This window comes from Chelonia mydas, chromosome 26 (genome assembly GCF_015237465.2).
Source record: "Chelonia mydas isolate rCheMyd1 chromosome 26, rCheMyd1.pri.v2, whole genome shotgun sequence".
NCBI classification, from domain to species: Eukaryota; Metazoa; Chordata; order Testudines; family Cheloniidae; genus Chelonia; species Chelonia mydas.
In genome coordinates, this window is record NC_057859.1 from 82586 (window position 1) to 103777 (window position 21192).

At 40.5% G+C, this 21192-nt stretch overlaps 1 protein-coding gene across 3 annotated transcripts in view; it reads left to right on the forward strand.

Annotated features, from left to right (window-relative positions):
* The first annotated feature begins 376 nt into the window (after positions 1-376).
* POLB (DNA polymerase beta) overlaps positions 377-21192 on the forward strand; it is a 37711-nt gene continuing 16895 nt past the window's right edge. Inside the window, exons 1-12 of one of the 3 annotated variants that reach the window (XM_007064182.4) lie at positions 377-680; positions 943-1000; positions 3535-3601; positions 4031-4105; positions 4946-5004; positions 5706-5755; positions 7521-7572; positions 8334-8388; positions 8484-8556; positions 12160-12230; positions 14056-14142; positions 20558-20622. In XM_007064182.4, the coding sequence (XP_007064244.2) occupies positions 497-680; positions 943-1000; positions 3535-3601; positions 4031-4105; positions 4946-5004; positions 5706-5755; positions 7521-7572; positions 8334-8388; positions 8484-8556; positions 12160-12230; positions 14056-14142; positions 20558-20622 (896 nt within the window). In that variant the 5' untranslated portion in view covers positions 377-496. The remainder of the gene's footprint in view (positions 681-942; positions 1001-3534; positions 3602-4030; positions 4106-4945; positions 5005-5705; positions 5756-7520; positions 7573-8333; positions 8389-8483; positions 8557-12159; positions 12231-14055; positions 14143-20557; positions 20623-21192) is intronic. The other 2 variants (XM_043536386.1, XR_005223451.2) reach the window with 2 other exon arrangements.

The window sequence follows — 21192 nt, forward strand, 5'->3', positions numbered from 1 at the left end:
CATCGGGCCCCGGGCCCCGCAATGGCTGATGGGAGATGAAGGCCGAGAGGAACACTACCACTCCCATCGGGCCCCGGACCCGCAATGGGTGATGGGAGATGAAGGCCGAGAGGAACACCACCATTCCCATCGGGCCCCAGGCCCGCAATGGCTGATGGGAGATGAAGGCCGAGAGGAACACTACCACTCCCATCGGGCCCCGGACCCGCAATGGGTGATGGGAGATGAAGGCCGAGAGGAACACTACCACTCCCATCGGGCCCCGGACCCGCAATGGCTGATGGGAGATGAAGGCCGAGAGGAACACTACCACTCCCATCGGGCCCCGGACCCGCAATGGCTGATGGGACATGAAGGCCGAGAGGAACACCACCATTCCCATCGGGCCCCGGGCCCCGCAATGGCTGATGGGAGATGAAGGCCGAGAGGAACACTACCACTCCCATGGTGCTGCAGGACTCGCGATTGCTGATAAGACGTTGCTAAATTACCCACAATGCACTGCACCTCGTCTTTTCTGCCCCGCGTGTGGGGGCTGGGGTGGAGGAGTCCGCGGTTAATCCGCTCCTCGCTCCCCTCATCCTACCCGGCCTGGCAGCTGTCTGGGACCGAGGCCGCCATGAGCAAGCGGAAGGCGCCGCAGGAGAGCCCCAACGCGGGGATCACGGACTTCCTGAGCGGTGGGTCGGGCGAGCGAGTGGGGGTTGCGCCGGGCTCCGGGAAGCGGGGCGGGGGTTCGCTGTTGGCGCTCGGCGGGCGTGTGACGGGCTGGGCTGAGGCCGCTGGCCCCGAGCCGCGCTCGCCCGCCAAGGGGGTGCCCGGGGCCCGCCCGGGGTCGTTAACCCGCCCGCGGTTCCGTGAGAGCCAGTTCGGAGCGAGCGGTCAGCCCCGAGCGCGAGTAAGAAATGTCTCTGTGTCTCTTCCCATTGCCCCGGGCCGCAGAGCTGGCGAACTACGAGAGGAACGTGAACAGAGCCATCCACAAGTACAACGCGTACAGGTAGGGGCGCCAGCGAGCCGGCCGGGCATCGCCTTGCCCTCCGAGCCCTCCCGGGGTCCCTTCTCCTGGGTGCACGGGAACCTGCTGCGGGCCCAGTAGTTTTCAGCGCGGGTCGGTAGCTGGCTAAAAGACAGGAAACAAAAGATAGGAATAAATGGCCCGCTCTCGGAATGGAGGGGGGTAAATAGTGGTGTCCCCCAGGGGTCTGGTCTGGGCCCAGTCCTGTTCAACACATCCATAAATGATCTGGAGAAAGGGGTGAACAGTGAAGTGGCAGCATTTTCAGATGATACAAAACTACTCAAGAGAGTTCAGCCCCAGGCAGACTGCAAAGAGCTACACAAGGATCTCGCAAAACCGGGTGACGGGGCTACAAAATGGCAGATGAAATTCAGTGTTGATAAATGCCAAGTAATGCACATTGGAAAACATCATCCCAACTATACATATAAAACGATGGGGTCTAAATTACCTGTTACCACTCAAGAAAGAGATCTCGGTGTCACTGTGGATAGGTCTTTGAAAACATCCACTCAATGTGCAGCGGCCATCAAAAAGGCAAATAGACTGTTGGGAATCATTAAGAAAGGGATAGGTAATAAGACAGAAAACATTATATTGCCTCAATATAAATCCATGGTACGCCCACATCTTGAATGCTGCGTGCAGATGTGGTTGCCCCATCTCAAAAATATATATATTGGACTTGGAAAAGGTTCAGAAAAGGGCAACAAAAATGATTAGGGGTATGAAATGGCTTCCGTATGAGGAGAGATTAATGAGACTGGGACTTTTCAGCTTGGAAAAGAGACGGCTAAGGGGAGATATGATTGAGGTCTATAAAATCATGACTGGTGTAAAGAAAGTAGATAAGGAAGTGTTGTTTATTACTTCTTGTGACACAAGAACTAGGGGTCACCAAATGAAATTAATAGGCAGCAGGTTTAAAACAAATAAAAGCAAGTATTTCTTCACACAATGCACAGTCAACCTGTGGAACTCCTTGCCAGAGGATGTTGTGAAGATGAAGACTATAACAGGGTAAAGAACTAGATACGTTCATGGAGGATAGGTCCATCAATGGCTATTAGCCAGGATGGGCAGGGATGGTGTCCCTAGCCTCTGTTTGCCAGAAGCTGGGAATGGGAAACAGGAGATGGATCAGTTGGTGATTTCTTGTTCTATTCATTCCCTCTGGGGCACCTGGCATTGGCCACTGTCGGAGACAGGATACTGGGCTAGATGGACTTTTGGTCTGACCCAATATGGCCGTTCTTATGTTCTTACATTTAAGCTAGGCTCAGGGTCTCAGGCAGACTCTGATTTGATTAACTGTGTTCTGCAATCTTAAAATCCCAGTTCAGCCAGACATTTCTTTGTGCACCTAACGAGATCTAAATTTTTTGGAAATTTAGATGGCATTTTAAAAAAAACCTGGGGGGGGGGGGTGGTTCTGCCTGTTCTCTCCCCCCACCCACCCCCCAAAAAATTTGAAATATCTATAGTAATTACTTGCTTATTGAAACTAAAATCTCATTTTTGAAAACTGAGGAATGCGTTCTTTATAAATTAGTTAGCATATGAAGTGCTGTTTGGTATATTGATGAAATAGGTATAAATTATTTAGTTTTGATTTGAATAATAATAAACAGGAAAAAAATATAAAACGTTTGAAAATAGAAAACATCAGTATTGTTGTAAGCCAAAAGGAAAGTTTATATCCTTTATGCTCAGAAATAGTATGTAAATAGACCTGACATTATCATGCAGATACAGGAGAAACTTGTGTTTCCAGAGAAGAAGCTTGGAAAATGACTGTCCGTATAATGTAGGTAACAGAGCACGATATTTAAGGATCAACAGTAAATTTAGGTAGATATCCGAACTTTACAGTAACACCACCACCAGATTCTTTAATAGTGTGTTATCATCACATATATGCTAAGTGTCAAAATAGTAGACAAACTAGCTGTTCTATGAACCTGTGTAATATAACTTAGTCTCATTCAAGGTTTTCTTTCTTTCCTTTCTCTTTCACTGTTCATTCTGAGAGAAACTACTTCACAAGTTTCTCTTCATATTTTTCTAAGCTGGGCCTTGGGGTTGGGGGAAATGGAAAAAATGTCCCCTTCTCTCCCCTGAAAATGTCTGAGGTGGCTAAGCAGATTCCTGTAAGTAGTTTTTGTAAAGTACTTCTGACTAACAGGTTCTTTTGTAAATTTAAGTTAGCATTGCTGTTTACCTTATTTATAAAAGTCCATATGTGAGCCCCTTATGTTAAAGTACATAATTGTTACTGATTGGTTTGAGGAAAGTGGTATTCAGGTTGCTGTATGCTGAGCTTTTTCTTTTTTGTGAGGTCTCATATTCCTGGTGCATGAGTAATAGGGGGGTAGTTATACAAATGCCACTGGTCCAGGATGGAATCACACAAACTGCATTGTATGGAGGGTGTGTACAAAACTTTTGTCTGGTCATTTGATACTGTTCACTGAAGGCTGGAAAGTGAATGGAACTGTCATTTTTTTATACAGAAAAGCAGCTTCTGTAATATCCAAGTATCCAAGCAAGATAAAAAGTGGAGCTGAAGCAAAGAAGCTGGTAAGCTGTAAAACAGATGATAATGTTTTATCAGAGTTCCTCTCATTCTCACAGTTGAATTCCATTTTTGTGTTAATATTTTAGTACATTACAATATATATTATCATAGTTCTAATTGAGGAGACCCAAAGATATGCTTTATTCCTGCATTTTCTCAGACTTCAGAGGTTGAAATTTAGTGCAGGAATTGTAAATTTTGCTAAAAGCCCATTTTGAAATTTCACTGTAAAACAGGGGAAATTAGAGTGTGCTTCTGTTGCTCATAAGGCTGCTGCTTACAATTATGAACATTAGCAAAATATTGTCTTGTAAGTTTGATTGTGTTTCTGTTTTGCAAGTTTCTGAATTTATTTTTTCCATAATGTCTGTGATGCTAGTTATCCTGAAGATAAAGTTTCATTGACTTTTTGGTTCTGTTTCCTTTTTTAGGAAGGAGTAGGGGCTAAAATAGCTGACAAGATTGATGAGTTTTTATCCACTGGAAAACTACGTAAGCTTGAAAAGGTGAACCTCTTTGACTTTCTTCTCTGCGGGCAATTTTTTTGTACCTTCCAAGGCTTCCTGCTAACTCCATGCAACTTCTTTACTGTTTTTGGAAAGGCTGAGGCGAAGCAGGAGGGAGATGCATGTAGATTACCAGGGGAGTAGAAATAAGTAAATAGGTATACAAAACCAAAAAATCCTGGAATAAAATTGTACCTCTCTGGAAATATTACAGGATATGATCAGTTTGCCTGCCTGTTCTGTCCAGCAAATTGATGAAGTGGGTTCTCATGGAAGTTTGATTTTAGCCGGGGCCACCTACCTTAGTCTGCACAGACACGTAGAAAGCTTCCTGCACATGGCTTTTCCCAGTGTACATTAGTCCTGGCCTGTAACACCCCATCTTGTTCTGCCAGTGGATCTAAAACCTGACCAAGTCTCTCTTACGTACTTATTTCCAACTTATAGAGTTTACTTCAGTATATAGAAAGGTTCAGACAATGGCTTTAAAAATGTGTTTGTAAATCTGAATAGACATGTAAGCGAAAACTAAAAAGGACTCTTCTCCCTCCACTAAAAAAAGAACCAGCCTCACTTAAAACCTTAAACATCTCCCTGAGTATCAAACTCTCTTCTCTGAAACCAAAGAAGGAAGTGAATTCTAGAGCCAAGGGCCGCTGAAAACCACCTGTCCAGATTCTTTCAGAGTGGATATAGACAATCATGGCATGAGTCTGTGATGTGTAGGTAATAGGTCAGATCTAAAAAGACTACAGCAACTTTCAAGTGCAATAACTCACTGAGTTACTTTATCTTCCTGTGACTTTTCAAGTGAGTTAGAGTACAGTCTCTTTTCTCCAGATTCGACAGGATGATACAAGCTCATCTATCAATTTCCTGACCCGAGTTAGTGGCATAGGGTAAGAATTTTTTTGTGTGCTTCTATCTACTTGTAGAGTTACTAACAGCAGTGTAGAGATTGAGGGTTTAAATAAAGAATATGGAGATTGAGTTGGCACCAGGACATCCAAAGTGAGACATTGGAGAGTCAAGATTTGAGCCTGGGGGAAATGTACATTTGGGAAATGACAATGAAGAGATGGTAGCAGTCACCTGCTTATAACATAGAGGGAGAAAAGAGGAGCAGAGCCCTGAGAGATACTGATGAGCAGGATTGGAGAGGGGGAGCAGCTTCCAAAAGGAATCTGAAGGAGCTACTGAAGAGTAGGAGGAAATCGAGTTGATGACAAACCACTTTAGCCTTTCCATAGCAAACTTTTTAAGGCGAGTAACATTGTTCTCTTGCATGTCGGGAAACCAAGGCACAAGAAAGTTAAGTGACTTGTCCAAAGTCACTGTTAAAGCTGGGAATAGAACCCAGGTCTTCTGACTCCCACCCTCTTCCTCCATTTTCCTGGTCTATGTAAGCAGTGTATGCCAAGTTGAGGGAGAATGAATATAAGAAATGGCTTTGGTACTGGAGAATTAGGTGCCTGATTATAAACTTCGGTGTAATCTGTTAGTAAATTCTGGTGTATTGTACTAGTGTGTGATGTAACATTTTCTGCTGGAGAGGTTTCCCTGTGTTGATTTGGTTAAGAAGTGCCCTGTCTCTTTGCAGCCCTTCTGCAGCTAGGAAGCTTGTAGATGAAGGGATAAAGACATTGGAAGGTGAGTGTACCATAAACTGTACTGATTTCAGAGCCTTTGATTGGAAAAATGTGGAAAGGTTATGACTCAAGTTGTGAAAAACTGGTCGCTGCATAAATGACAGCAGTTATACAATTAAGGATAGGCATTCAGCATTCCAAAGCTTGAGTCAGTGCAGGGAAGAAAGGCATCAGATAAATTTTCAGATGGGGTTTCTCCCAAAATATGGGGAAAATGAAAATGATTTGGTTTGAAGAAACAGGCTTTTTCAATTATTTCTTCTAGTGCGGCAGTCTCTGAAGTACATGGCTTTGGTAGTACATGTGTGCTTATGTTGCATAAGCGTGATTCCACTGACACTGCATCCATCCCTTTCTTTTGGTTCAGCGCCTAAGAGCTGAAGATAGGATTGCTGCCTGTTGTGATAGCTCTGTGGACTTTTTTCTTTTTTTTTTTTTTTCTTTTTGTGAAAACTGCCATTTTCTTTTAAGGTCTTCTACTTTGATGGATACTTTAATTGCAACTTAAATATTTTTGCCTGGGAACATAAAGAAGTTTTTTCGGACACAGGTCTCTAGGCTAGTAGATAAGACCCCTTTTCTCCCCAGGTTGCCCAGCCCTTCTCTCCCTCCTGCTCACCCTCATGTTAGGCCACTGCTGCCCCTCTTAATTTCTCCTTGGCAGTTTTTAAATCAGGATCAGATATTTCTTTAAAAGATGTGATTTGGTTCAAAAGGAATTATGTTGGGGAACTTCTATGGGCTGTTATACTGGAGGTCAGACTAGATGATCATAATAGTCTCTTCTGGCCTTGGAATTTATGATGTCATAAACTATATATTGTGGCCCATCATGTATGCAGAAACTGATTTTGGTAACTAGCTCTGCCAACAAACTGCTCCAAAACCAGTTCAAGTTACCATTCTTGCCAACAGACTAAAACAAATGTGGGGGTTTCTAGGCCAAGCCATTTTGGAGATATATCAAGCTGGGAAACAATCCTGGATTGGTGCTCCCCTCCTTTTTGGAACCTCATATTTTATCTTCACATAGGATCACACCTTGTCAGTCAGCACAGCCCTTGGACTGTGGTAACTTGCTCCAGAGGCCGCTTCAGTCTGGGATGGTCCAAACCAAAAGACCACCTTCTGCTTCAGCTGTTCCCATACAGCTGAAGGTTTGGCCCTTTATAAATGTAGAAATCAAGTGTGCACTGAGCACGGTATTAAACATTACAATGACTACTCCTGACTGATTTTTTTTTTTTTTTTTTTTTTTTTCCCCCAAGTTCACTATTTCCTAATAGTTTTGCTCAGTGACTAGAAGTGACTTCTTAGGTGCAACTAAGTGGGACTTTTCATCTGGGAGGAGTCAGGGTTTTATGTGGGTTTTGCAGGGGATGGGTTTTGTGGTGGAGTTTTGTTTGTTTTTTGAGGAATTAAAGAGCCCCAGTCAAGCCAGAGTAGAATTCTCCCCTGAGCAGGCTTTTTGCTAGCCATTTTACGCTGCCCTGCAATGCCCTTGCTGCAGACGGTGGCATAAGGGGTGTGTCCTGGCATAGGGGTGTGGTTTTGGTAGATGCTCCTGCATTCATTCTGTGAGCCATAGGGCAGCCTCCTCATAATTTACAAGCACAACAAAAACTCTTTTTTTTGTGTTTCTCTTTAAAGTTGGTATTGTCTAAATGCTCTTGAGTTAAATCATCTTTACAATGCATGCAAATATCTACTTGCTAAAGTTATTTTCCTCCTCTTGAGTACTTTTTCTATCATTCTGCTTCTTCCAGATCTAAGGAAAAATGAACACAAGCTGAATCATCATCAGCGAATTGGGCTAAAGTAAGACAGTTTCATTTTCATGGACATAGTTGCTTGGCTTCTGTAAAAATTCCTTCAGAGGCCAGTACACTCTTTTAAGTTTATAGCAACCATAAGTAGCATGCTTAATAGGTAAGATCCAGTTCCATCCCCTGTTCTACCCTTTTCTCAGTTGCTCATAACTTAACCAAACAAATTTGTTTAGGTATGAAATTAGCTGTGATTGGTTCCAGTCCAAAGATGCATTGTTTTAGAAAGGTTTAGTCAGCTCAGCCCATCCACTTTTGAGTCATTAAAGGTGGGGGAAAAAACAGGCTTTTCCTCTCCTGTTCTGATTTGAAATCTTGTGTCTGGATCACTGAGAGCCTAAATTCTAGAAAAATTGATGGCTTGGGTTGCCTCTGACCACTGGCTAAGGAAAGCTTTCTATTTGCTGCTGATGAGTCAATTCTTAAAGCCGTGTAGTTCTTGTCCCCTTTGGAAGGCTGCAGAAGAAACTTCTGATACAATATTCCTGTACGGTAGAAGTACTTCCTCTCCCTTCTGAAATCAGTTTTAATGGTGGTGAAAGAGAGGACTTGCGGCGATGGGAATTTCTGAGGTGTCTGAGACTAGCAAAAGGAACCGATCATCACTGGCTTGCTATCACAGTCTAGGTTATTAGTTTCTAATCAATCAGTTTAATGTAAAGTGTATGGAATTTTATCTAATCTTTGTTTGGTTAAATTTTAAATGCACTGCCTTACCCATAGTCATTCAACTTCTTTTTTTTATCTGTACAGATATTTTGAAGACTTTGAGAAAAGAATCCCTAGAGAAGAGATGTTACAGATGCAGGTAAGATATAATCTTCCTCGACAAAGCAAGGCAATGAGAACAAATGAAGAGGGCAGCTCAGATTATTTGACGTGGCTCTTTTTTTTTCTCAATAGGAAATTGTATTGAAAGAGGTTAAGAAACTGGACCCCGAATATATTGCTACAGTCTGTGGCAGTTTCAGGCGAGGTTGGTACTCCACCATGCCGTCACATTTACATCGTGGTTCTAGAAGTCAAAACTTACTGACGAATGTCTGAATTGTGGACCTTAAGGTTTTTTTTTTAATTTGTACTAATGTGCAGTGTTCTTAATGCAGAGTCTGTTACACTGACCAGATGGAATAAACTTATTTCTTGCTCTTTGCTTAGACTGACTAGTTCAGTTGATACATATAAGGCTATTGGTGCGATATAAAAAGAAGCAGAGTAGGATGCTGCGAATTGTAAAACCAAAGAATAGATCCCTTTAAATTTTCCTTCTCCTCAGAACTCTCGCACCTGCTCCAGAATTACTTTCTCTGGAGTTTTTCTTATTACTGATGTGCAGACATAGCGTAACAGAACCTTGCTAATTCACACAAATAATAAACACCCATTGAAAATTACTGAAATTTGCAAAATAGGAAGTCAACCAACTCAATTAAAAAATCAAAGCTAAAATATCATAAAATGTGACGAGTTCATTTATTTTGGTATCTGTAGTTTAATCTTTTATGATTATTTCTACTAGTGTAGTATGAAGCATAAGAAACCTCACTACATTCGTCTATTAATTTGCTGAGCAGTGAGGGGTCGACTGTAATATTTTGTGTGAATTATGTATGAGGTCCTCGAGCTTAAAAAATGAAAACTTTATAAATGTCATTGTCCATAATCAGTCACTGTTCATGCCAATAGTAAAAAGTCTAGCATTCTAATGAAGAAAGACTTATGAAGACTTGCATATATGTTCTGATCCACAATTTAAATTTTATTTTAAATATACCTATGCCAGACGTAGATTTGGTACAAAATAGTTGTTAAGCAGTTTAGAAGTTGTTCTTACTCAAAATTGCGTTTGTTAAATAAGTGATCTGTCTTTAGACACCATGAGACTATATAAACATTAAGAATAAGAGGCACACGCTTTGCTGTGTAATCAAGTAGTCAAAGTACGAACTTGGTTGGTTGGCCTCTGTGGAGTGAGTCGGTGATATCCGCTCAGTATCCAATGAAAAGTATCCACATCACACAGGCTGCCACCAAAATCGGTATTAATTGGAAATGCTTGACAGTTTCATCAGAGAGTCCTATGAAAGTTCATCCGCTTCTTAGCTCTGTTGGAGTCTCCTGTCATAGTCAATATGTGAGAGTCAGTTTGTTTCAGTGCGTTGTCTTGCACAAATGTAAACTGATGAGGGATCTGCAGATGCATCCACATGTTAAGCCGATGTGGCTTCATGTTTTTTTTTTTGTTGTTTTTTTACCAAAGCCTGCTTTCTTTGCTCATGTTTCTCTGACTTTTTTTTTCTCTTCTGCTATTCTTGATGGCTTTAATTGCAGACCAACAGGTCTGCCGCCATCCTAATTTCTCAGCACCAGCAACTTCCCATGTGTTCGGGTTGACGTGGCCAGCTTTTTAAGTGAGCTTTCAGAGTGTCATATCATTTTCATTGGCCTCCCACTGTTTTCAGTGGTCCTTACACAACTCCCCAAAGCCATATTTTGTCATCCGTATGTACAAGGTGACCAGCCCAGCAAAATTGCGCCTCTCTGATTAGGAATTCAGTGCTGGTTATGTAGCACTGGTCCAGGACTTCAGTTTTTGGTGTCCTGTCCAACCATTTGATTTTACAGATGAGATGCATACAGCACATGTGAAAACTCTAGTTGCTTCAAGTGCCTGCCATAGTGTCCGTGTTTCACTCCTTTGGAGAAGAGTGCTTAACATAACTGCATGGTAGACACTCATCTTGGTGTGAAGTCGAATGTCTATCTCATTCCGCAGGCAGCAGCAAAGTCAAGCATAGGCAGAACTGGCTTTAGAAATGCACTGCGTGATTTTATCGTCAATCATGGATGGCATTATCGGATGATGAAGTGCTGCCAAGATAGCGCAATTTTTGTACCGCATTAAGCACTCTGTCATCAATTGCTATTTCAATGGCAGAATACGTTTTTCTGGGAGCAGTCTGGTAAAGCCCTTTGGTTTTCTTGAGGCAGATAGAGTCCAAATAGTTTTGCCGATCTAGAAAAGCCATCTGTCGGATGCTGCATGTCTTGGACGGTATGTGCTCTGAGCGCACAATCCTCAGTGAAGAGGAACTCCCTAATGAACAAGTTAGTTGCTTTAGTGTGAGCACGAAGACCCCAGAGATTGAAGATGCTGCCATCTGTGTGGAATTGCATTTAAATACTCCAGCTGTCGACTTTAGAAGAGTCTAGGACAATGGTAAATGGTGCCTGCTTTACACTGTTTGTGACACAGGCTCTGATGAAGCACCATTTTCCAGCTCTTTAGCCAGCATGAATGCGTGTACGATGGTTACAAATTTGTGTGGCCAGCTTAGGTCATGATCCATCAGAGACCCTCCTGACTAACCGTGTCAAAGGCTTTGATCAGGTCTGCAATCACCATATAGAAATCACAGTTTTGTTCCCAGCACTTTTCCTGTGTTTCGCAAGCAGCAAAAGTCATGTCCGCTGTTCTGTGTCCCAAGCGAAAGCCATGCTGATGCTCTGAAATGATGTTATTGGTGACGTGGAAGAGTCTGGCAAGCAAGACACAAGCCAAAATCTTCCCAGCAATGGAAAGAAGCAAGATACCATGATGGTTGTTGCAGAGTGCTTAATCATCTTTATCTGTATGTATGGACAACTGAAGCACCCTTGAAGTCTTGAGGCGTGGTCTTCTGCTCCCAGATGTTGAAGAGCTGCATGAGCATTTCAGATGTTTGATAACCACTATGTTTATAGACTTCTGGCAGTACTCTATCTAAGCCAGGCACCTTTCCTTGTGACAGTTGTTGGTTGGCTGTTTCTGTCTCAATAACACTGGCAGACTAGTGAGTCCTTCATGTATTGGGAACTGTGGTACACCATCAATAGCAGCTTTTGAAATTGCAGATGGACGATTAAGTAGACAAAGTGTTCGGCCCAGCGATGGATAATGTCTGTGTGTAGTATACTGCTGTTTTTGCTATGGATGGGAATGCTGCCACAAGATAATGCACGTACAGTACTTGACTCATTGCGTGAGGCACATAAAGCATGGTTATCTGACAAGACTTTGATCACTAAGAAAGCCACCTATCACGGTTCTAAACAATCTGCTCTGTCTAAGATGTGTAAAATAAAAGATTGGTGGAAGCACACAGCAGAAAATATTCAACAGGCTGCAGAAAAGAAAGACCTTAAATGCTTTTACTATCAATTGAGAATGGTTTTTGGTCCCTTATGTCACTTCTTAGTGTTAGCACATTAGGGTTGAGATAGTTTAGAGGCTGTCCTATTAATCATAGACTCAGAAATGTAGGGTTGGAAGGGATCTCGAGAGGTCATCTAGTCAAGCTCCTTGTGCTGTGGCAAGACCAAGTATATACTTGCACCATTCCTGACAGGTGTTTGCTACCCTATTATTAAAAACCTTAACTATTGTGTGCTAGTTCTGCGGATAGAGGAGCTTCTCTTCTTTTCTTTAGCACTAAGATTCAAACGCAACCCTCTGTGATCTGTTCTTTACTGATATCAAGACTTACAGCTAGGTGTGTTTTTGTTTTTGTTTTTTTCCCTTCACTCTTTACTTTCTCAGGTGCGGAATCAAGTGGGGATATGGATATTCTCCTGACCCATCCAAGTTTTACTTCTGAATCGACCAAACAGGTGCCTGTCTTTATACAACTTATTACTATTTAAAAGCTGAGTTTATAAACTTTTATCAGGAGCTCATAGAATCATAAATTCCTTTGCATTTGGGTTCATATTACAGCTTTTTGCATTTATTCATTGACACCATAATAACTTCATAGTTTATTAATAAAATCCTGAATATATGATCTAAGCATTATATTGGGGAATCTGCAAACTACCCTTCATGTGTTTGGATGTTACGTGTTTTCATAATTTTGTAGAAGTTTTTTGCATAACTATTATATATGCTAAAGAAATTTCACATAATAAACACAATGTGTACAGACAGGCCTGGCTCAATAGCTAGTGCTTTGCACTGCAGCGAGGAAGATAAAGTTTATTTCAGCCTCTTGCTCCTCAGGCCTCCAGGGAATTAGTACTTAGTCCCTGTGGGGAAAAGGGCATGATCCCTTTTGCCTAATACTACAGACATGCTCAAAAGTGCTTGCTGTTTGCAGCTGGAAGGACAGTGGCCAGGACCATGGAGGGCACAGGGTCATGACACAGCTGCTTGTTCAGTGTAATGTGCTTGGTATCTTCTTATTTATAAATTGAGTGTACTTTTCTGTAGCATAATAGTGATCCTGATTTATATCAAGACAAAAAAAAAGGCCCTGCCTTCTTTAAGACCATATGCACTTTTGGCATAAAAACAGGATTTTATTATCTTGTAACCAAAGATAGCTACATTCGGAACAGTCCCCCACCCCTCCCCAAAAAAGCATTTGTGTTTTAAAATGGAAAAACATTGTCTCACAAAATGTTTAATGCAGGCTTGACTATTGTATCTGAAGCTATGAGCCTCTTACGGGGCACACCAAAAATCTTGTTAATTTACTTACCAGTGTCATTACACTCTGTTCCGGAGTTCCTTTATTCTACTGGCAAGCTACACAATTAAAGTGGAAGTAATGGATTTAAAGTGTCCACCAGTAGCCAAGTTTTTATCAATTTTTTTTTTTTAAATCGGTCTCTCTCTCTTCCACTCAGTTTCACAGACACTGAGGGTGGAAGCTCAGCAGGGGACGAGGGCAAACTTAAAGTAGTTGAGTGACCCTGTAATTTTATACACCCAAATGTTTTGTTTAAGTGTAACCTCAACTTTTTAGAATTTCCAGGATGACATTTTCTGAGGTGTTTTGAAAGAATTGCATCGTTCTCTTAAGGAATTTTTCCTGTTAGGCAGTTGCATATATTTATATGTTTATCACACTTTAATCACTATTTTTTTAAAATAGGTCTTAAAGAGGAACGAGCTACCTTTTTGTATGGAGGGAACCAACAGAATGGGAAACGAGTCTCCCACCAGATATGCCACAGAACAATCTTTAACCGTCACTGAAAGTTGGCAGTGCTATTCTTTAGTTTTTACAAGAGAATATTTCTAGATTAAATCAAAGCAGATGCTAATGGACCTATGGAAACTAGCAATCCACAGAAACACAGAAGGTCATTAATTTAGAAATGTAAGATTTAAAATTGTACAACAAGTTTTGTCAAGTCTAATGAAAATACTTTAGTGCTCTTCTTTGTCTGGCAATACAATATAAGTTTGAGAGAACAATTTTCCTTAACCAGATTCTCAAGTATTGATTTATTTCTGGTATGTAGTTTCTGCCAAAGTCTCAGAATCTGGTCCTGAAAAAATATTTTCTGTCAATGAGATCTCCTTGGTTTTCACAAGGACGTATTGTACATCTGTGGGTCACGTTGTTGGTAAACAAACAGGTTGCTCTTTCTTAGTTAGGTAATGTTTCATCTCACTTTGTTTACATTTGACATTAATTATTGTTTCCAGCCAAAGCTTTTGCACCAAGTTGTAGAACAATTGAAAAAAATCCACTTTGTCACTGACACGTTGTCAAAGGGTGATACGAAATTCATGGTGAGTCTTCTCTGAATATTTCATGTAAAAGGCAGTATTTCTGTGATTGATATACAAGAAATATGCTGCTTACTGTTTAAAAATGGAAAGTTTATGCAGTAACTCAGAGTAATAGTTGGCTTTTTGTTGTAGGATGTTAATATTATAACAATCTGTTTGCAATAAAGGAAAGAATTTTTTTCCCAAGAAGCATTTTATCCCATTGTGTTTATATATATATAAAAAAAAAAAAAAAATCTCAGCTACATGTGTGGAAATGTTGGTAGTGAACATTCTTTTTGTAGATTAATGTGTGGTTTTGCATTCTTTAAATTGTAAAAAAACAAAACAAACAATACAAAAAACAAGTAGTATGTAAGGACTGCAAACTCTAAATCCTATCCCCAGGTGACTTACTATCCAGTATGTCATAATGTTCACCACATCTCCATCCACCCTATTAACTACTGTACTCGCTTTCTAATTCTTTTAATGCTTCCCACCCACTGACCTACCTTTTCCCTTCTCATGCCCCATTACACACCTCTTTTACTACACCTACCACACATCTTAGGCCAGATTCGCAGACTCAAAGTACATTCCCACCTTGCTGTCACTGCTTGTAGCCCATAATGCACTTTCAGCTCCTTCAGCCTACGCCAGATGATGATCCTGAAATTTGTCTTGAATTCACAGTTTGGTCTAGATAACCATATATTCAATGTGAAACTCTCCAAGATTCAGAGGAACCATCTTCTGCTGTGATAATAGCATCTGTTACTTGAAGTTGTAGACTGCTCTGTATGAGTTTCTGTATCATCCTCTTTAGTTCTGGATGCCAGTTTATGGCATATGAGACATTTGTGGCTAAGCTTGGACATCTTTCTATGAATTTCACATAAAAATCAAAGTAAAGGAATCCCGGGCTTCTTCGGGCTTGACATTCAGAAGGAGGGCATTCCTCTGAAAAATTCTTTCTGAAGTCAACCATGAAGTATTATAGAACAGAACAAGAAAGGAATCTTTGACCGCGGAATAGCCCTGAGGGTTTTATGACCAGTCTTACATTTATTGTAATGTACCTTATGAGGATACAGACCCTTAAGCTAAGCACTCCTTTTTGTCTGGAAGAACAAGCTGAGGTCTTGTTTTCCAAAAGAGAAGTTGGGGGTTTTTTTAGGGGTTTTTTAAGTATTGAGTACTATGATGTTTTACTTCCACATGGAGTTTTGTCTCTACAGGCTCCAAATACCTTGTTCTTAAAGACCAGTGAAAAGTTAATCCCAACAGATGAGTAAAACCATAAGCAACAGTTCCACTCAATCATTGATATTCGCTTAATGATGATCTTATGAAGCCAGAGATTTGTGGGACTGGTGTTGCTGGGCATGCTGTGGGAATCCACTTTTTGCTAAATGATCACCGTTAAGTTTATATGAAACGATTATATTTGGATAAATCATAGAAAAGAATGTAAAATATGAACCAGGATCCTACACAGAAACTATTTCAAATGGGTATAAATATCTATTCTTGAAACTTATGAGGCTGTTACAGAGGGAAAGGTATTATCAGATGGTTCCGTATATTTTCACTTGAAGTAAAGGGGATGAGAATCAGAAATGGATTTCTGTGCTTACCTCAGTTGAACTCTGTATAGTTCCTTGTGAAATTAAATTTGTTGGTTTTCCTGGTGTTTCTTGGAAGGATAAAATCAGTGAAGTTGTTACCCTCCGTGCTCCTGGGACAAAAAAAAAATAGAGTAAAATTAAATTGAACTTCATCCCAATACTCTGGGCTATTTCCACTTGCTAATTTAATAGAATGGCTCTTATTGATGAAGAATACATGCAGGATAGCTGCTCGATTGCCCCAGACTAGGTGGTGTATATGTGTATGTACTTATGTGGGGCTTTCAAGTAGCAAAAGGAAGAGAGGGAGGACTTTATCAGCCACAGCAGATCAGTGAAAGCCACATTTAGAGAAGGGCCTTTATATTAGCAGAAGCTGCAGGGTCCCACCCAAAGTGGTGACCATTGATAATCCACCAGCTGGGTATTTTATCCACTGTTAGACTAATAGGTAAAACCACCTGGAACACCAGTTTGTGGGATAAGCTCTTTCAAATGGAACTAGATCTATGCCAGAAACTGGTCACTCTGGGATTTATGTCTGGCCAAACTAAAAAGAATTCTGTAGAGTAGCAGTGAATTGTCTGGTGTCTCATTCTGACCTAGGATATTTCCATTTTCCGTTCTCTTAGCCCCAGAGCTCCTCTGATCAGAAATATTTATATTTTCTGCCAAGGACACTGCGTGATAGGAAACAAAGTGGTAACATTTTTGACTGTAATAACGTCATTTCTTCATGTCTCCACTACACGTTCTAGTCTTTATTGTTTTTAAAAGACGTACCAAAAATCAGTGAATTGTATCTCCCTTTCAAAGCTATTAAATAAGTGATGGTGGATTTGAGATGAAATTCAATTTCTGTAGGAATAACTGCTACTTCACCTTGGCCAGCCCTTCTGGTATTAGTACCAACTTGCTCTGAATTTAAATCTTGACCAATAGCATTTCCAATCTACAAGTCTATAAGAATGTGACATTTTACTGCATATGTTCTGTGTAAAACAGTCATTACTGGAGAGGACAGGGTAGAATAAGTAGAAATGGCAGGCAGTTGAAATCTTGGAAAAGTAAGTGGGATCAGGACTGCAGCTGAAGGTAGAAATATCCCAAAGTGAAGACAGAGTGTATAAAAGAATCTATAACACATTCCAAAAGGATACAGAATTGCTGAGCTTTCAGAACAAACGTAACCAGGGGAGGAAGGGGAAACCTTACAGTGTAGCTGGAGTACATTTCTACAAGGTTTTTCGGTTTTCCTGTGTAAACAGCTCTGATCATTCATTGCAACTCCTCTTCTCCCTCATCCCTCTGACAATTATCCAACTGCACATAAAATAAAGATTGAAGGTGAATTAAATGGATTATACAATAATTCTTTCTGTAAGAGCCTTTCTGCTTTTTTTTTTTAATGTCAGAAAATGCCTTTCCGTTCTGACTTGCTTTGGCTGTACTTTTTATCCATGCTTTCCCTCTGCTTTTCTGTTTAGCTATCATTTTCCATTCGTGACCATGCATTCTCAGCATATTTGTAATTGCTAAAGTAGAGGCCTGGGAGTTGGGACTCTGGATTTCTATTTGTGCCTCAGCTCCCCAACCTCAAAACAGTTACTTACCTGCTCTGTAGGGAGGTGGTGTTTTTTTATTTTTTTTCTAAAACCTCATTGCATACAGGTACACATTATTCTGCTCCTCTGTAGTAGCTTCTGTGTTAGGGGATTATGTCAGTTGCTACCCTGTTATGGAATTGATATGGTCTATGTCCCTGAAGAGGGGAGAGATAGTTGAGATGGCCTTTTGAGTCCTTCACCTAACTGTTTTCTAGCTGATTGTGTGCCTTTAGGAAAGGAAGAGGGATTCCTCTGTTTAGTAACTCTCCAGTTTAGTATCAAGAGTACTATGTACATTTTCCCTATGTGGGGAAAGTGGCCTGGTTTGTGTTAAGTTTGACACACCAGGCTAGTTTCAGCCTTGAGTGTTGTGATACTTGCAGAGTTCAGATTTATTTATTTATTTAGGTGGTTTTCAATAAGTTTACAAATCTTTGACAAATGAATATCAGAAACAAAACAATTATTACAACAGTTAGCTTTTGTTTAAAGAGACATTATACAGGAATATCGTCATCAGATCTTTATATTTAACATATTACGGAGTGATTATAATTAAAATCCCTATGTTTCTAGTGGTCTTGCTAAATTGAGTGAAATCTCAATATGCACACTTAACAGACATACCCAATCTGATGTATAATATTAAAAAAAAAAATTGGACAGGTATTTGGCTTTTTTTTTTTTTTTTTTTTTTTTTGCAGGTGAATGTATTTTTTTCTGAGTATTAAAGATAACCAAATAGCTAGCTATCTATTTGTCCTCTGTCTATATTGCTGGGTACGTTGTTGATGTGTTAATTTTTCTATAACAGCCACCACCTATATATAAATATAATAATTTTAACTAATCCTCTATGATTGGGCTATTTTTCTTTTTTCAATGTGAGGCTGCAAGCAGCTACTAGCAGATGAGATTAATTCTTCATTTCCATTTTTTGTGACCATTTCCATTCAAAAGCCTTCGGAGGATTAGCAAAGGATCACGTGGTAGTAATATGCAACAATTTGTGATACTTGGTTACTGATTGCATCCGAATACTCGCCGACTGGACACATCTGCCATATAGGCAAAAAATAATCTTCATTCACCACAATTTCTCCAACATTTATCCCCATTCAGTCTATTTTTTTTTTAACCTGACCGGTGTGAGGTACCACTGAAACAGTATCTTAAAGAAGTTTTGTTTGTTGTGCTGCATACTGAAGTTGTTGGTACTCTTTTCCAGGTCAGACCCCATTCTTCTGGGGTAATTTGTCTACCCACATCCTTTTCTCAGTGAGTCATATATAGACACTATTTTGTTAGGGAAGCTGTCTGCAAAGATTAATATAAATTAGTTTATTTTGTTTTTGTTTTCCAGGTTGCCATCACTTCTATTACAATTAGCTTTCTGTATAGAAAGGTTTCTGAGTGGTAGCCGTGTTAGTCTGTATCAGCAGAAACAATGAGGAGTCCTTGTGGCACCTTGGAGACTAACAAATTTATTTGGGCATAAATAATTGGGCATATTTGGGCTTTTGTGGTTTTAGCCCACAAAAGCTTATGCCCAAATAAATTTGTTAGTCTCTAAGGTGCCACAAGGACTCCTCGTTGTTTTTGTATAGAAAGGGTTGTCTAGAAAGTTTAGAAACATTAATGCCTGAGTTGAGAGTACAGGTACCAGGAGAGAGTGGGTCAGTTAAATTTAGTTTCGATAGCTAAATAAGTTAGAAAAGTTTCTTGACTGAATAGCTGCCCAGCTGTGCATGTGTATTCTGTGGCTCTCCCAATGTTTGAAGCTCTCTGGTTTGTGATTTGGATTAAAATCTGGAAGATTTTCAGTGGTTGTCATTGGCAAGGGAGAAGAGCTTATTTTCTATCTAGTTCTATCCAAAAGCCATTGCGTAGCCTTTGCTAAAGGATGTGTGTTAATTTCTGGAGGGTGTGATTTTTACTAATCATGGTAGCCTAGCAGTATGTAAACTGCTGCAATATTCTTGTTCATTGAAGACCCGGTGTTTCACTGGGTAAATGCACCCCCAGTCCACTCCTGTTTTGAGTTGGCTGGCTTGATAGTGCCATAGAATATTAGGAACGGCTAGTCCATTCTGTTTGATGGGTCTGTACAAAGTTACTGGTCTCATTCTTGGTATTTTCGTATTCCGTATAAATTCTAACAATGTCCTCTGTATTCCTATACTCAGTCTTCTAAAGTTAAGTGATGGTAATGAGTCCTAAAATGAATGTTTTCCTGGGAACAAAAAAAGCTTCATTACAAATTAGCAATCATCCACAGCTTTGTTGCTCAAGTTTATGGTAAAGATGAGTATGAGGGTGGGCAAGTGTTTGCATTGGTTTGTGCAAGTGGCACATGATGTGTTTGCTGAGGTGAGGGGCTATGTGTGTTTGAGGTTGTAGTGCTGAGTTTGTCTGAGGGTATGGTGTTGGGAGATTGTCCTGATGTGTGACAGTAACATTTGAGGGCAGTGCGTGTTTGGGATATTTTGTATCTCACTGATATGGCAGGCAGTTGAGCCAAGTAATCCACTATCAGTGCAGTCTCCTTCATACAACCAATGAAATTCTTTCACCCAGATTAGCTGTAGAGTAAGGATGGTGATATCACAATGGTCTGGGACTCTTGGCATGTCATAGATACATGCCTTACTGTAGCTATACACCCACAGGTGTCATTCATAGGGTCACAATGGCTTAATGTCAACATTTCTGTAATATTGCACAAATATTAGTTTATGTATATTTAACCCTGGTCTTCAGCATAGCGGATTATTGATCCTGATCTCTGGCATGCTTTAGTCTTAATACGTGCAGTGACTTCAGTAACTCCCGAAATGCAACCTTGTACTTGATAAGTCCAAGGGAGAGGAGCAAGGTGCCAGCTATACAGTACTACAAAATGCTGGCATCTGATGCTTTATCTGTTGTCCTAATCTTTCTCTAATTCTTATGTTTCTTTAGAAATCCTCATGGTTATTAACAGGGGGAAATCATAAGGCAAAACAAGCAAGTTTAATAAGCAAAACCTTTTATTTACCTCTCAGACTATATGCCTGTGCATGATGACATAACTAGACAGACTACATGGTCTGCATTTTAAAACTATTTTAGTGGTTTTTTTAAAAAGAAAAAAAAAGCTCAAGACAATTTGAGAACTCTGATAACTTTATAATTTCTGCTTTCCTTGTGTCCTTTTAGGGTGTATGTCAGTTGACAGGCGAAGAAGATGGAACCAATTATCCATACAGGAGAATCGATATCAGGTAAAATTTTAAATGGAATAGGCCTGCACCCCTAGGGTAGAACAGGCATTTGTTAAAGCATCATCCAAAATGGGGGCATTAGTCATGATTGCACCACGTCGTGTGTATCATACAGAACAGGTCTGCACAGCCCACTCAACTTCACGATGGAGCATTTATGGAAGTGCTATGTCCCAGTCCCTGACTGCAAAGCAAGCCCCCCCTTCTCCTGATTCCAGAACAAGGATCTCCATTTCTATCCTTCCCCTCCAGCAATTACTGAACAGGGAGGTTTGTCAGGGTACTGTGCCCTAACCGCTCAGTAATAGTTTAATGTCAAGAGTTGTTGCACCTCCCCTTCCTTTTGTGTGTGCCTGTAGGATGATGGATTTTCAGGAATATTGCAGTCCCTCCGACAGTGGTGATCTAGGAATAGTTATACAGAGTCCTGTAATGTTGTGCCAGTAGAGCATTGGGTTTTGCTGTAAATGGTAATAAGACTGGAGAAACTGTGCCTCAAATTGTACTGGTCTCAAGTTGCAGTGGGGGAGGTTTAGGTTGCATATTAGGAAAAACTTTTTCACTAGGAAG